General features: G+C 35.5%; 3 protein-coding genes across 3 annotated transcripts; 1 reads left to right on the forward strand and 2 right to left on the reverse strand.

The window, feature by feature from the left end:
• The first annotated feature begins 708 nt into the window (after nt 1-708).
• Nucleotides 709-2082, forward strand: LOC139842854 (uncharacterized mitochondrial protein AtMg00810-like). Its single transcript, XM_071832955.1, has 2 exons — nt 709-1204; nt 1502-2082. Exons 1-2 carry the CDS (start codon nt 709-711, stop codon nt 2080-2082), a joined length of 1077 nt encoding a protein of 358 aa, XP_071689056.1.
• A 6922-nt stretch (nt 2083-9004) lies between these two features.
• LOC139842855 (uncharacterized) lies at nt 9005-10572 on the reverse strand. The gene is made up of 2 exons (XM_071832956.1): nt 10004-10572; nt 9005-9686 (listed from the first exon to the last, which is right to left on the reverse strand). The coding sequence occupies exons 1-2, from the start codon at nt 10570-10572 to the stop codon at nt 9005-9007; spliced, it is 1251 nt and encodes a 416-aa protein (XP_071689057.1).
• A 176-nt stretch (nt 10573-10748) lies between these two features.
• On the reverse strand, nt 10749-12623 carry LOC139842856 (uncharacterized). The gene is made up of 3 exons (XM_071832957.1): nt 12418-12623; nt 11643-12336; nt 10749-11438 (listed from the first exon to the last, which is right to left on the reverse strand). Exons 1-3 carry the CDS (start codon nt 12621-12623, stop codon nt 10749-10751), a joined length of 1590 nt encoding a protein of 529 aa, XP_071689058.1.
• Between the last annotated feature and the right edge of the window lie 20 nt (nt 12624-12643).

The raw sequence follows: 12643 nt of genomic DNA on the forward strand, positions 1-12643 counted from the left end.
AGAGAATAAGAGAAAGAAATGAGAGAAAAAGTGAGCAAGTAATGTGTGTGTAAAGTGAAATGAACATGTGAAGACTACAATTAAGAAGTTAATCAAAGTTTGAAAATAAAATCCACTCCCCCATGGGTGAAAGTCGACGATCAGCAGCCCAACAAAGGGGGAAGGCAAATGTTTAATGGTTACTAGCATGAAATTGTCCCTAAAGGTGGTTACTAGATGGCCATGCATGGGGATAAGGTGATAACTAGATTCCTACAAGTATTTACTAACTAGTTAAGTTCTAAAGTGGTACTTACATGTTAGGTTGGGCTAGTTAAACCATTTAAGATGTAGGGTGGGCTTATAAGCCCAAAATCATGAGTCCATTACATTAACAAGGCCCAAGTTCAAGTATTTAACAAGTAAGTCCAATTAAAGCCCAAGTAATTAACTAATCACCATAGTTAATTAAAATGATTAATAAAACTTAATCATGAATGCAAATAATATCTAAAAATATTATTCGTGAAAGTTTCGTGTGTCACAAAGATGTTTCGGGCAATTAAAAGTCAAGTACGGGCAATCATGGTAACAAGTGAATGTAATAACATACATTTGTTTAATCACAAGTATTAATAATAATAATTATTAATAAATAAACGTTGGAAAATCCAAGGTCGTTACACTCCATCACCTCCTGTTCCAACTAGAACCATACACACTAGGAACATGTCAAATATTTACAAACCTAAAACCCCCTTCAATCTTAACGCCACTTCTACACCTCTCTCTCCCATACCCAAAACACCCATCGAAGCTCTCAACAACCCCAATTGGAAACTAGCCATGTCCGATGAATTTGCCGCTCTTATTAATAACAAGACATGGGATCTTATACCTAGGGAACCTAACATGCATGTAATAAGGTCTATGTGGATTTTTAAGCATAAATTTCGTTCTAACGGTTCTTTTGAGCGTTACAAAGCTCGTTTAGTTGGTGATGGCAGGTTGCAACAAGTGGGAATCGATTGCATGGAAACATTTAGTCCAGTTGTCAAACCGGCTACTATTCGAGTGGTGTTATCTCTAGCTCTCTCACACTCCTGGCAAATACGTCAACTCGATGTAAAGAATGCTTTCCTTCATGTCAACTTGCAAGAAACGTTATACATGCATCAACCAATGGGATTCCGGGACCCAACATATCCCGACTACGTTTGTCGTTTAAACAAATCATTATACGAACTCAAACAAGCTCCGCGTGCGTGGTACCAAAGATTTGCATATTATGTCTTCACCCTTGGTTTTAAACACAGTTTATGAGATCATTCGTTGTTCGTTTACAAGAAAGGTTTAGACATTGCATACATCTTACTTTATGTCGATGACATAATCTTGGTTACATCATCAAATGACTTACGATGCACCATCATGAAACATCTTGCTACGGAATTTGCCATGAAAGATCTAGGGCAACTCAGTTATTTTTTGGGTATATCTGTAAGTCGCACGAAATCTGGTCTCTTTTTAAATCAATCTAAGTATGCGAAAGAGATTTTAGATCGAGCAGGAATGAGCAATTGTAAACCATGCAATACACCTGTAGAAGCTAAGTCGAAATTAAGCAGCCACATTGGAAATCCATACGCTGATCCATCTCTTTATAGAAGTTTGGCAGGTGCGCTACAATATCTAACGTTTACAAGGCCCGATATTTTGTACTCCGTACAACAAATATGCCTACATATGCATAATCCTCATGATACACACATGGCAGAGCTAAAAAGAATTCTCAAATATGTACAGGGTACGATTGATTATGGCTTACACATGACAAAAACGTCCACCACTTCACTCATAGCTTACACAGATGCCGACTGGGCTGGATGCCCCGACACACGCAAATCCACATCCGGTTATTGTGTCTATTTAGGTGACAATTTGATTTCGTGGTCCTCAAAGCGTCAACCAACCATTTCACGATCCAGTACAGAAGCCGAATACCGAGGTGTCGCTAAAATCGTCTCGGAATCTTGTTGGCTACGGAATCTGTTACTAGAACTTCATCATCCGCTACAAAGCGACCATTGTTTATTGCGATAATGTGAGTACCATCTTTCTAGCAAGTGATCCTATCCAACATCAACGCACCAAGCACATCGAGCTCGACGTCCACTTTGTTCGGGAAAAGATAGCTCGTGGTCAAGTACGCATATTACACGTCCCATCTCGTTACCAAATTGCGGATATCTTCACTAAAGGACTTCCCCGACTTCTATTTGACGATTTTCGATCCAGTCTCAACGTCCGTCTACCTCCCGATTCGACTGCGGGACCCTATTAGTCAAAGATATGTACAGCTCATTATGTAGAAGCATATCTCCTAGTCAAAAGCTATGTACAGCTCATTGTGTAAAAGCATATCTCGTGTAATTTGGCATGTATATCAATTAGTCATATATGGGAAATCATTCCCTTAATTAGCTGATAGCTTGTTATAGGAAATCCTGTATAAATATCGGTTGTGAGAATGAGAAACACATCGATCAATTCTAAACTTACATTGACTTTAATACTTAAAGTGGTGGCTTTGCTTTGTTGCAGTTCCAATAAACATGTTATTATAGGTTCATATGTATTATTTGTCTACCTCAGAATTGCATTTTAGATCTCCTGTTTAATTTTAATGTTGTATCTGCTAAAGTAATTAAATTATTTACCCGATACGTGGTTCTGTTGATTCTTATTTTGGACATAATAGAGAGGAGAATTTGGTATGTGCAGTCAATCAAAGAGTTGCCTTTGTTAGTCACCAAACTGATTTCCTTCTCATTTTTTAGTTTTACACTTTTTCCTTTTTTGTATGCCCACCAACTACTCGATCTTTTGTCTCAAAGAGTTTGCCGAATTTGCTGTTAGAATTATTTCTGTAAGAGCCCAAAATGAAACCCCAAATTTTCTCTCAATCCGTACACCACCACAAAACATATTTCCAACCATCGTTCCCAAACTCTATTCCTGTATCAAACCAACCAAATTTTACCTTCCAATCTTCATCTTCATCACAAACAAAACACCACAATTACCCTAAAAACAACTTTATTCCTGGGTAATTTGTCAAAATTCACCTCCTGAAACACTATCAAAGAATCTTTAAGCAATTTTGGGTCGATCGAAGGGATCTCATGGAGACAAGATAGGTCTTTCGCCTTCGTAAAATTCCAAAATATTGACCTAGCTTCTCGAGTACTTCAAGAGATGAATGGAAGAGTGCTAAACGGTCGAATCTTACTTGTTGGCTTCGCTAAGAAAGAACTAAACACCAAAATCTTACCTCAAAAGCCTGCAAACAGTCCCTTCCCCACTTTCAATTCGATCCCATCTAAACCCAAAATCAATCTCGCTATTAACCACGAAATTACCAATCGTCTTAATCTAACAGCCTTAGTTGTTGACAGAGAACCTATCAAGGCGTTTAAACTTTTTAAATGGCTGAAAAACAGAAACATTCTTATCGATTATGTTTCTACTTGGGGCCCCTATGGGTACATTGTATGTTGCAAAGATGAAGAGGGCTATTCAAGATTGACTAAGGGACCTTCTTCTAGCAGATTGGAATTTTTAGATGTTATTCCAATGAAGGAATACACAAATAAATACAGTATATAAGAATCACTAAAATCGCTATCAAGGGTGTTCCATTTAATTGTTGTTCGCCTAATTGCACGATTGAAGTAGCCAATTTTTTCGGTAGAATGATGCATATCGATACCTTGTCTCATAATCTTCAAAGGCCTGATGTTTTGCAGGCTATTATCGAGATTAACGACCCTCGTCCGATTAATCAGTATGTTGATGCTACAATTGAAAATAAACTTAACTGCAAATTATGGATCGAAGAGATTATTGAAGAGGAGGTTATGGATACGGTTGATAATGATATCATCAGAGAGTTTAATGATTTGTCCAAAGACGATCCAATTTTCCATAAAGGTCAAGTCAATACTCCGGCAACGGAACTCACTCCGGTGGCCGTCGATTGTGTACTAGAGGAGGGAGAAATCAACGATGCAAAAAGGTTTTTGAATTTTGAATCCCCAAAAAAGTCAACTTACCCGTTTGAGGCAACCATACCTAAAGTCATCCATAATTCAATGGAAAAGGTATCAAAAGCTGTTAGAAACCAAAAGGCAAAAGAGGGAGAGATTTGTAAAGCTGCTGAGGAGATCAAATCCAACTTCTTCAAATCAAAATCTGTCCTTTATGTTCCAGACGAGGCGACAGAAACCGATAGGTTTTTTTCAACCCCCCCAACTCCTTTCATACGTGCACTTTTTAATTTGGACCTTAATGACTATCCTGCCCTCATGATTAATTCACCTAAAAATCCCCTTCAACCCATTACTTCTGCAGCTCCCTCTAAACTCACTGATAAATCACCCAGTACATCAAAATTAAATTCGAAAACTCCTACCAATTTCACACAAGAGAATCAATGCATCGACCAAGGATGCAAAGATTCATGCGAGAAAATCAAGTCAAGGTGTATTCCAGTCGCTCCTTCTGTGGAACCTGTTTTTCTCAATATTGATAGCAAAGTCAGGAACAAAAACAAAAGTTCAAGTGTTGATTGGGTTGATAAAATTCCAAACCTTTCTGGTTTTTTTGATACCTCAAGCGAAATTAACCATGTCGTTAGTGATGATAAAACAATGAAGGATCAAATTCAATTCGGAGGTAAGAAACTTTCCTTTAAAGAAGAGATGGCCAATTTCGGGGAGTTGATGCAAAACATGGCCGATTATGATACTCCAAAATCCAATTCAAAACCATGAGGCTCGTCTCATGGAATACCCGCGGCCTCGGTAACAAATCAAGAGGACGTATGGCGGGTACCTTGGTCAACCGTTTTCAATTGTAATTCGTAGCTATTCAAGAAACAATGGTAAAGAGAGTCGATCAACCAACTCTTAACGAAATTGGGAAACTTTATGCTTTTGTTTCAACCCTTTAAAAGATGTTTTCCCTTCACTTTATGATTCATGCATGAATCCTTTTGCTACTGATAAGTCTTGTTTTTCACTTGACCTTATACATAATCATCTCAGTGGGTGGAAATTGTGTTTAAGTCACCCTCTGTCCTTTTTTAACATCACAAAGTTGATGGAACTAGTGGCCTTGTTAACATGTTTCGTTTATTAATATGGAGGTCGATCAAGTTTCTTGGTCAGTGTATGCCGATGGTACTTTCTCGGTGTCGGACACGGTTCGTTTATTGGTGCAATCTAACGTTGTCACAACTCCTATGTGGCCAAAAGTGATTTGGGGTAACAACGGTTCCGTCCAAAGTAATGTTATTTCATTGGCTTGAAACGATATCCTTTTCAATGGTAACTTCATGTGTCGTTCGGTTTTGGTCCGCAATTTCAAGCTAAAATCATTCTTATGGGCCATAATTCTTAAGCTTTGCAACGGTTTTTCAATCCTACGTTTAGGAGCACGATCCTTTTATTTTGTGTTTTTAGCATTATTATCTTTCAATTTGCATTTTCTTTTTTGACCGAGCTTGTCTCCGTCGTTGTACTTTGTATTTGCATCTTCATTGTTTTGACGAAGATCTTTCAAGTAATACATTCAATTTTTTCGCCGTAAAAAAAAAAATTAGCAGTCAATCAAGATACAGAGGATGCATTTAAGAATATGCTTAGAGAGTCCTGTCAAAACGCAGTTACGCCATTAAATCCCTTACTTGATTATGATTTTCGTATGAGTATCTCTTTCGAGATTTTGTCACTGAATTACTTACTCGTCCATGAATTGATATAGGAATACAATGTAATTTACTTCTCTCTCTTATGTGTAGTAATATATTGTATAGATTATAGCACTTCGTAATATTTTGATATAATTAATAAAAGTTTACTTGTCTTTTAGAAGAAAAAAAATATATTTAAAAATTTGTTAGATTCATTTGTTTTTTAAGATGAAAATAGCAGGTGAGATCACAGGCACTTCTACCCAAAAAGCAAGAAAAGATGGTGGCATGTACAAGAAAGATGTTTTTTTCACAAATGCACATACAATAAAGACAACTTAACACCCCCGACACTTCGTCCCTCTCTTTCCTTTTTTAATACATATTAAAATTAAAACTAGAAATAGGAGGTGAGCGCTTCGCTGCGCTATTCGGTTTGTTTATTGTACGATGTTTGCTATGCAAATATTACGATATTGTTATAACTTAAGTATACGATAAGTACACGATATTGTTATAAGATAACTACGTACATATGATTATGCAGTGATCAAGTCAACTAATGGTATACTGATCATACAGTTATGTTATATGTACTTCCTGATGAAGTTGATATAAAAGAGATTACAAGTTGATAAAAAGTTGTAAGTTGTCCTTGAAAAGTTGTACATTATTGTTAAATATCTGGACAACCCTAACCATCACCAACCACCAACCCACCATCACAACATCCGACAACCACCACCATTCTTCCGCCGCCACACCTCCGCCAAACCCCTGCCCCACCACCACCGCCACTTTGTTTTCTTTTTCAGATCTGCTCTTCATCACATAACATTAAACAACACCTCCTACACCACTGGATTCCTTACAACATTCCGAACCTATCCTACAAAATTCATCAACATCAGTCCAGCCTAGAGCCGCCACTCGCCGCCGGAAGTGGTCGCCGGATTTTTTTTAGATCAAATGTGTATAGGTATGTTCACAAAACGATAATGAATTTAATGGTAGTGATGGTGTTGTGTAAATCTTCCAGATTTGGGATAAAAGAGGATTTGAAATTTAGAGAGATTATGAATTTACTATCAAAAGAAAAAAGAGGGAAAGAGAGAGTGAGTTGCAGGGAGAAAGAGAGAGAGAGTGAGTTGCAGGGAGAAAGAGAGAGAGAGTGCTACTACGCATATTATTTTTTAATTTTATAATACTTCACACATAACAACATCCCATGAGTACAACGACATTCCAGCCAATTTTTAAAGTCTAAAAACGACATTAACCTTTTGTTGATATATAGTAGGATAATTTACAAATTTTGACTTTTGAATTATAAATATATATTTTCAATATTCGTTTCTGACTCACGAACGAAATTCAAACAAAACGATAAATTTATGTTAAAGGTTATTTAAAAATTAAACTAAATTAGCAATCAACGTTTCAAAGTAATATGGAGTATTATATTAAAAAAAAAGTATAATTGAAATTATTTTATTACTATATTATCTATTAAACAAAAATGATGAATAGTATATCAGGGGCGTTTTCATCCTTTCACTTTTTTTTTCTTTTAACAACACCACAAACGCCCCCTCACACTTTGTTCAAAAATTAAAATCGGCCCCCATAACAGGGGGTTAAAGTGTCAAATTAAAATTTTCATAAAATATCTTAAATAAACTCCACTCAAATATTCAACGGGTCATATCTTCTCGTTCGCAACGAGTTAAATTTTTTCCGACACCATCGTTAAACTCGAAATAATTTTACGAACACAATGTCACTAACTATACGCAAAACAAACACTTTTTAAAAAACGCTGAATATTTAGGGTACTTTTCATATACGTTGATTTTTCACTAGCAGACTCCGTAACTAAACACAACAAAATACATTAAAAACCGAATCTCCGGCGCGAAGCTCAGGTTCCAAAGCTAGTTATTTCCTAATGGGTAGTGATATATACACAACCAATTTTTACAAATACACAACCAAACATGTTTTACAGTATTGTACTGTACAACACTGTAAAGCATATTTGGTTGTGTATTTGTAAAAATTGGTTGTGTACATATCATCACCCTTTCCTAATAGGTGGTAGACATTTAAATAGTTTTATTGCAACTATATACTACGGAGTAGTACTAAAAACTAATTAGAGCTTACATTTACATTCAATTTATTAAATTATTTTTGTAATTTACGTATATTTGAAAAAAAAAATTACAAGTCATTCAAATTCTTCAATTGAGATCATTCGAAAGTAGAAGGAACGGACAAAAGAAAGTGGTGAAAATGACCAGTCATCCCTTTCTTCTTGGCCTAACAACCGAACTAGCAGATGAGAGGCCTTACTCGGCTAAGAAGGTTGACTTATTTGTCATTTATGTAACTTCTCTTTAGTTTCTTAATTGAACACGTTCCACTGTGCCAAGATTTGAGGTATTGTCAGATCGACCCAGTCGACGAATAATATTCTCGAATGAAATAACAGTTTGGCTCTCTTTTTTTTTTAACAAAATTATACTCTATTTTCATTTTCATGTATATTAAATTAATATTAATATAAGCTCTTATAAAAAATTGTAAATGACACATATAACTATGTATATATTTAATTAACATTTGTTTCATTATTTTAATTTAATTTAATTTAATTATTCCCTAATACACGAGTATTTACGTATTTTCACATTTTTATAAGACCATTTTCAACCCTGACTGTGACGTCACGGGCTGTTAGCGCACTTTTTGGTCAAAAAGTGCAATCTGATTCTGACTGGACAGTGTCAGTTTCTCACATTTTATAACCGTGTGTGTCAGTTTTTTGTGTTAAATATTGGGTAGAGTGATGTGGTAAAATCTGATTGAAAATGTGATGAAAAAAAAGTAATTAAAAATAAAAATATATATAATGAAAAATTGTGATTAGTGGGACAAAAAATTGACGGATCCTTCACCTTGGGTCACGTTCGTGACTGACGGAAGACATCCAAACTAATTGACGCCCTGTTAGGGGCCGTTAGTTTCCGTCACTTTAGCTTCTTTTTTTTTTTGGGCAAAAGTAATATATTATTAGCACAAATAAAGGAACATACAAGGCAGGGCATACCCTCACCCAAAGACAAACAAACATACAACACAAAACAATAGAGAAAACAAAGGCAACCATAAACCCATTATGGCACCCAAAAGTAAGCTATCTTAGATCAAGCCGTCCCATCTTTCATGACGCGCTAACACTAAGAAGCTAAAACCCAAAATGATATATCAGCTCTTCCATTTAATTTCCCAAATTCTCTCAGCTCTTTCAACTGCTATAGAACGTTTGACTTTAAGAGTCAACGGTTTGACTCTTATATAATCTTGCGCCAATTTGGATAAATCTTTTTCAGACCTCCTAATACCCTTAAAAATCCTGTTATTACGTTCATTCCATAAGAAATAAACAGCAGCAGCAATCACAATAGGCGTAATTATGCTCCAAATTTGTCTCTTGTATGGATATCTTGACATTACCTCCATGATGTCATCTATTTTAAAGGATAGACCTTTAAAAAGAATTTTACTCTTCATATCTTCCCAAAATGTTCTAGAATATCTGCATTCAAAAAATAAGTGCTTCACAGAATCTGGATCACCTTGACACAACTGGCAATTAAACTTGCTGTTTGGATTCCATTTTAACATATTCTCATGAGTGGTGAGCCTATTCCACAAAGTCAGCCATAAGATGAAAGCGTGCTTTGGAATATTTTGCTTGAACCAAACTACATGAGACCACTCTTTAATGGAACCATTAGCTCTAAGATCCAACCAAGCCTGATTAGTAGAATATGCAGTTCTGCTATCATCATTTTTGATCCATTTTACAGCATCCTGCTTCTCCAGTAAAACAGGAATTTCAATATGATTAAGTACAGCAAACTTAGCAACCCACTCCTCAGGCCATCTGTCCCCATAAACATTTTATATGCTGCAATAGAGAGGTTATCTTTAAGTCTGACATTGTATCTATCTCTTCTTGCTATAACTAAACTCAGGGGGCCCAAATCATGCCACTTATCAAACCAAATATTGGTATTAACTCCATTACCAACTTCATGAAACACATAATTTTTCACTTTTTCCCTTAGTCTTAACAACTGAGACCAATTCCAATTATCATTACTTTCACTTTGAACATCCCAAATACTCCTATTCTTTAGTTTAACCAGATTAACCCATCTATACCATAATGAATCTTTTTTCTCAATGATTTTTCATAACTGCTTCATTAATAAAACTTCATTCCACTCTCTAGTAGGTTTAATACCTAAACCACCTTGGTCTTTTGGTAAACAAACAGTTTTCCATGCAATTTTAGCTTTGCCTCTTATATTTCCCCCTTGACACCATAAGAAACTTTTAAGAATCTTCTCAATCTCATTCAATACATTTCCAGGGAGCATAAACACTGAGGCCCAGTAAATATGCATAGAATTTAACACAGAATTGATTAATAACAGCCTCCCTGCATAAGAAAGCTTCCTATTCCTCCAACTGCACACCTTTTCTTTAACTTTATCAATCAAACTTTTGGAGTCACTCAAGCTCAGCTTTCTAGCAATCAAAGGAATACCTAAATATCTCATAGGTAGTTTCCCAATATTGAATGGCATTATTTGCAATATTTTCTGTCTAGTAACAAATGGAACACTACCAAAGAAAATAGTACTTTTACCCAAGTTAGGATAAAGACCAGACACTTGGCTAAATGTGTCCAATGCATCCTTTAAAACAGAAACAGAAACTTCATCACCATGGCATAATACTAGAAGGGCATCTGCAAAGCTCATGTGTGATAGATGCATATTTTTACATCCATGATGAAATTTGAATTGAGGAGAACTTTGGATCTTTTAGGCAACAATCAGACTAAATACTTTCATCACTAATGTAAAAAGTTATGGGGAGATGGGATCTCCTTGCCTCAACCCTCTGCCCCCTTTGAAATACCCATGAATGTCCCCATTTACACAGATTGAAAATTTGGTTGAAGTGACCAGTTCACCATTTTTGGATGGAATCCAAATTTAGTCAATACAGCTTCAAGAAACTGCCAATTCACAGTATCATAGGCTTTTTGCAAATCAATCTTCATTGAACATCTCTTTGGCCCATTCACCCTATTGTACCCTTTTAAGAGCTCTTGAGTAATCATTATATTATCCTGAATACTTCTTCCTGGAATAAAAGCTGTTTGACTGTGGTTGACCACCAAATCTAGACCTTCTTTAATTCTATTTGTTAGAATTTTACTTATACACTTGTATAAGACATTGCAGCACGAAATTGGTCTAAAATCTGACACCTTATTTGGAGTATCTATTTTTGGGATTAAGGCAATAAGGGTGGCATTCAATTCTCCAAGCAATTTACCAGTATAAAAAAATTCTTTGACTGCACTACATATTTCATCACCAATAACAGTCCAGGCTTTTTGAAAGAAACATGAAGTATACCCATCAGGCCCAGATGCTTTGTTGATATCTATATCAAAGATAGCTGCTTTTATCTCTGAATTTGTAACCTCCATAACCATTCTTCTTGCAGTATCTTCAGGAATTTTATTTGTAAAAATGTCACCCAGTTCATTTAAAGGAGTTACAGTAGTGGCTTTCCCCAGAAACTCCTTAAAATGCTTTACACATTGAGCTGCAACCTGATCATCATAATACCTTATGCCTTGTTCATCACATATGCTATCCAATCTACACTTCTGTTTCCTTTTCTTAAGAACACTATGGAAGTATTTAGTATTTTTGTCGCCATTATTAAGCCAATTAATTTTTGCTTTTTGTTGGAGCAACCTAAATTCATCTAATTTGGCATTCTCATATTCCTCAAGGCATTATTTAGCTTTAACCCTAATGCCATTATCATAAGGATAGTCATCCACCTCCTGTTGAACCCCTTTAAGCTTACTTTTTAAGATATCAACTTTAGAATGAAGATTACCATAACTCCAATTCAACATTTTCAACCCCTTTTTTAGATTCTTTAACTTCCTTACAACACTGAACATAGCATAACCATTGACTTCTTTTGACCATTCATCTTTAACAATATCAAGAAACTCATCTTTGTAGGCTATATAATCCATGAACCTGAATGACTTCTTCACAATATTCACACTTTTTGTTATGCCTATGATAGCAGGACTATGATCTGAGATAATATAAGGCAGGAAAATACCATAAGCATTAGGAAAACTACTTATAAAGGTATCATTCACTAGAATTCTGTCCAGCTTTTTGAGCACACTACATCTTAGATTCTTAAGAGATTTAGTCCAAGTGTAATGAAAACCAGTGCTCCCAAGATCATCTACTTCAATAGATTCAATGCAATCATTAAATTCAATCATATCCTCAGTCAAAAAAGATCCTCCAGCTGTATGTTCATCCAGTTTCCTTATCACATTAAAATCACCAAATACAACCCAAGGCTTATCTTTTGTAATTAAACTTTGAATAACTAACTCCTTCCATAATAACCTTCTAGCATTCCCAGTATTCTTTGCATAAACAATAGTACCATACCAAGACAATTGAAGATTCCTCAATTCAAATAAGTAAAACATACCTTGACTATCACAAAACAGGGGGGTTACCTTCACAATTCTATCATTCTAGCCTAACATTATCCTGCAGCTATTAGCACTATGACTGATATTAGATAACCATTCCCAGTTTTTGAATACATTATTGCCTATACTGGCAATATTCCCAGGTTTAAGGTGAGTTTCAAGCACTGCACAAATGCTTAACTTCTCATCCTTAATAAGATTCTTAACTTCATCTTGTTTATCCATATTACTCATGCCCCTTATATTCCAGCTAGCCATCTTTATATCTATATTAACTT

Source organism: Rutidosis leptorrhynchoides, chromosome 4, assembly GCF_046630445.1.
Source record: "Rutidosis leptorrhynchoides isolate AG116_Rl617_1_P2 chromosome 4, CSIRO_AGI_Rlap_v1, whole genome shotgun sequence".
NCBI classification, from domain to species: Eukaryota; Viridiplantae; Streptophyta; class Magnoliopsida; order Asterales; family Asteraceae; genus Rutidosis; species Rutidosis leptorrhynchoides.

Bases quoted from the DNA above. Each gene is read 5' to 3' on its own strand.
- LOC139842854 (XM_071832955.1), top strand. From the start codon at position 709: ATGTCAAATATTTACAAACCTAAAACCCCCTTCAATCTTAACGCCACT. The intron at 1,205-1,501 runs TAAACAAATCAT...CGAAATCTGGTC, and splicing joins TCCCGACTACGTTTGTCGTT to TCTTTTTAAATCAATCTAAG.
- LOC139842855 (XM_071832956.1), bottom strand. From the start codon at position 10,572: ATGAGCTTTGCAGATGCCCTTCTAGTATTATGCCATGGTGATGAAGTT. The intron at 9,687-10,003 runs GTTATGAAAAAT...TTATGGGGACAG, and splicing joins GAAGTTTTATTAATGAAGCA to ATGGCCTGAGGAGTGGGTTG.
- LOC139842856 (XM_071832957.1), bottom strand. From the start codon at position 12,623: ATGGCTAGCTGGAATATAAGGGGCATGAGTAATATGGATAAACAAGAT. The intron at 12,337-12,417 runs GTTAGGCTAGAA...ATTTGAATTGAG, and splicing joins GCTAATAGCTGCAGGATAAT to GAATCTTCAATTGTCTTGGT. The intron at 11,439-11,642 runs GTTAAAGCTAAA...TATGATGATCAG, and splicing joins CTTATGATAATGGCATTAGG to GTTGCAGCTCAATGTGTAAA.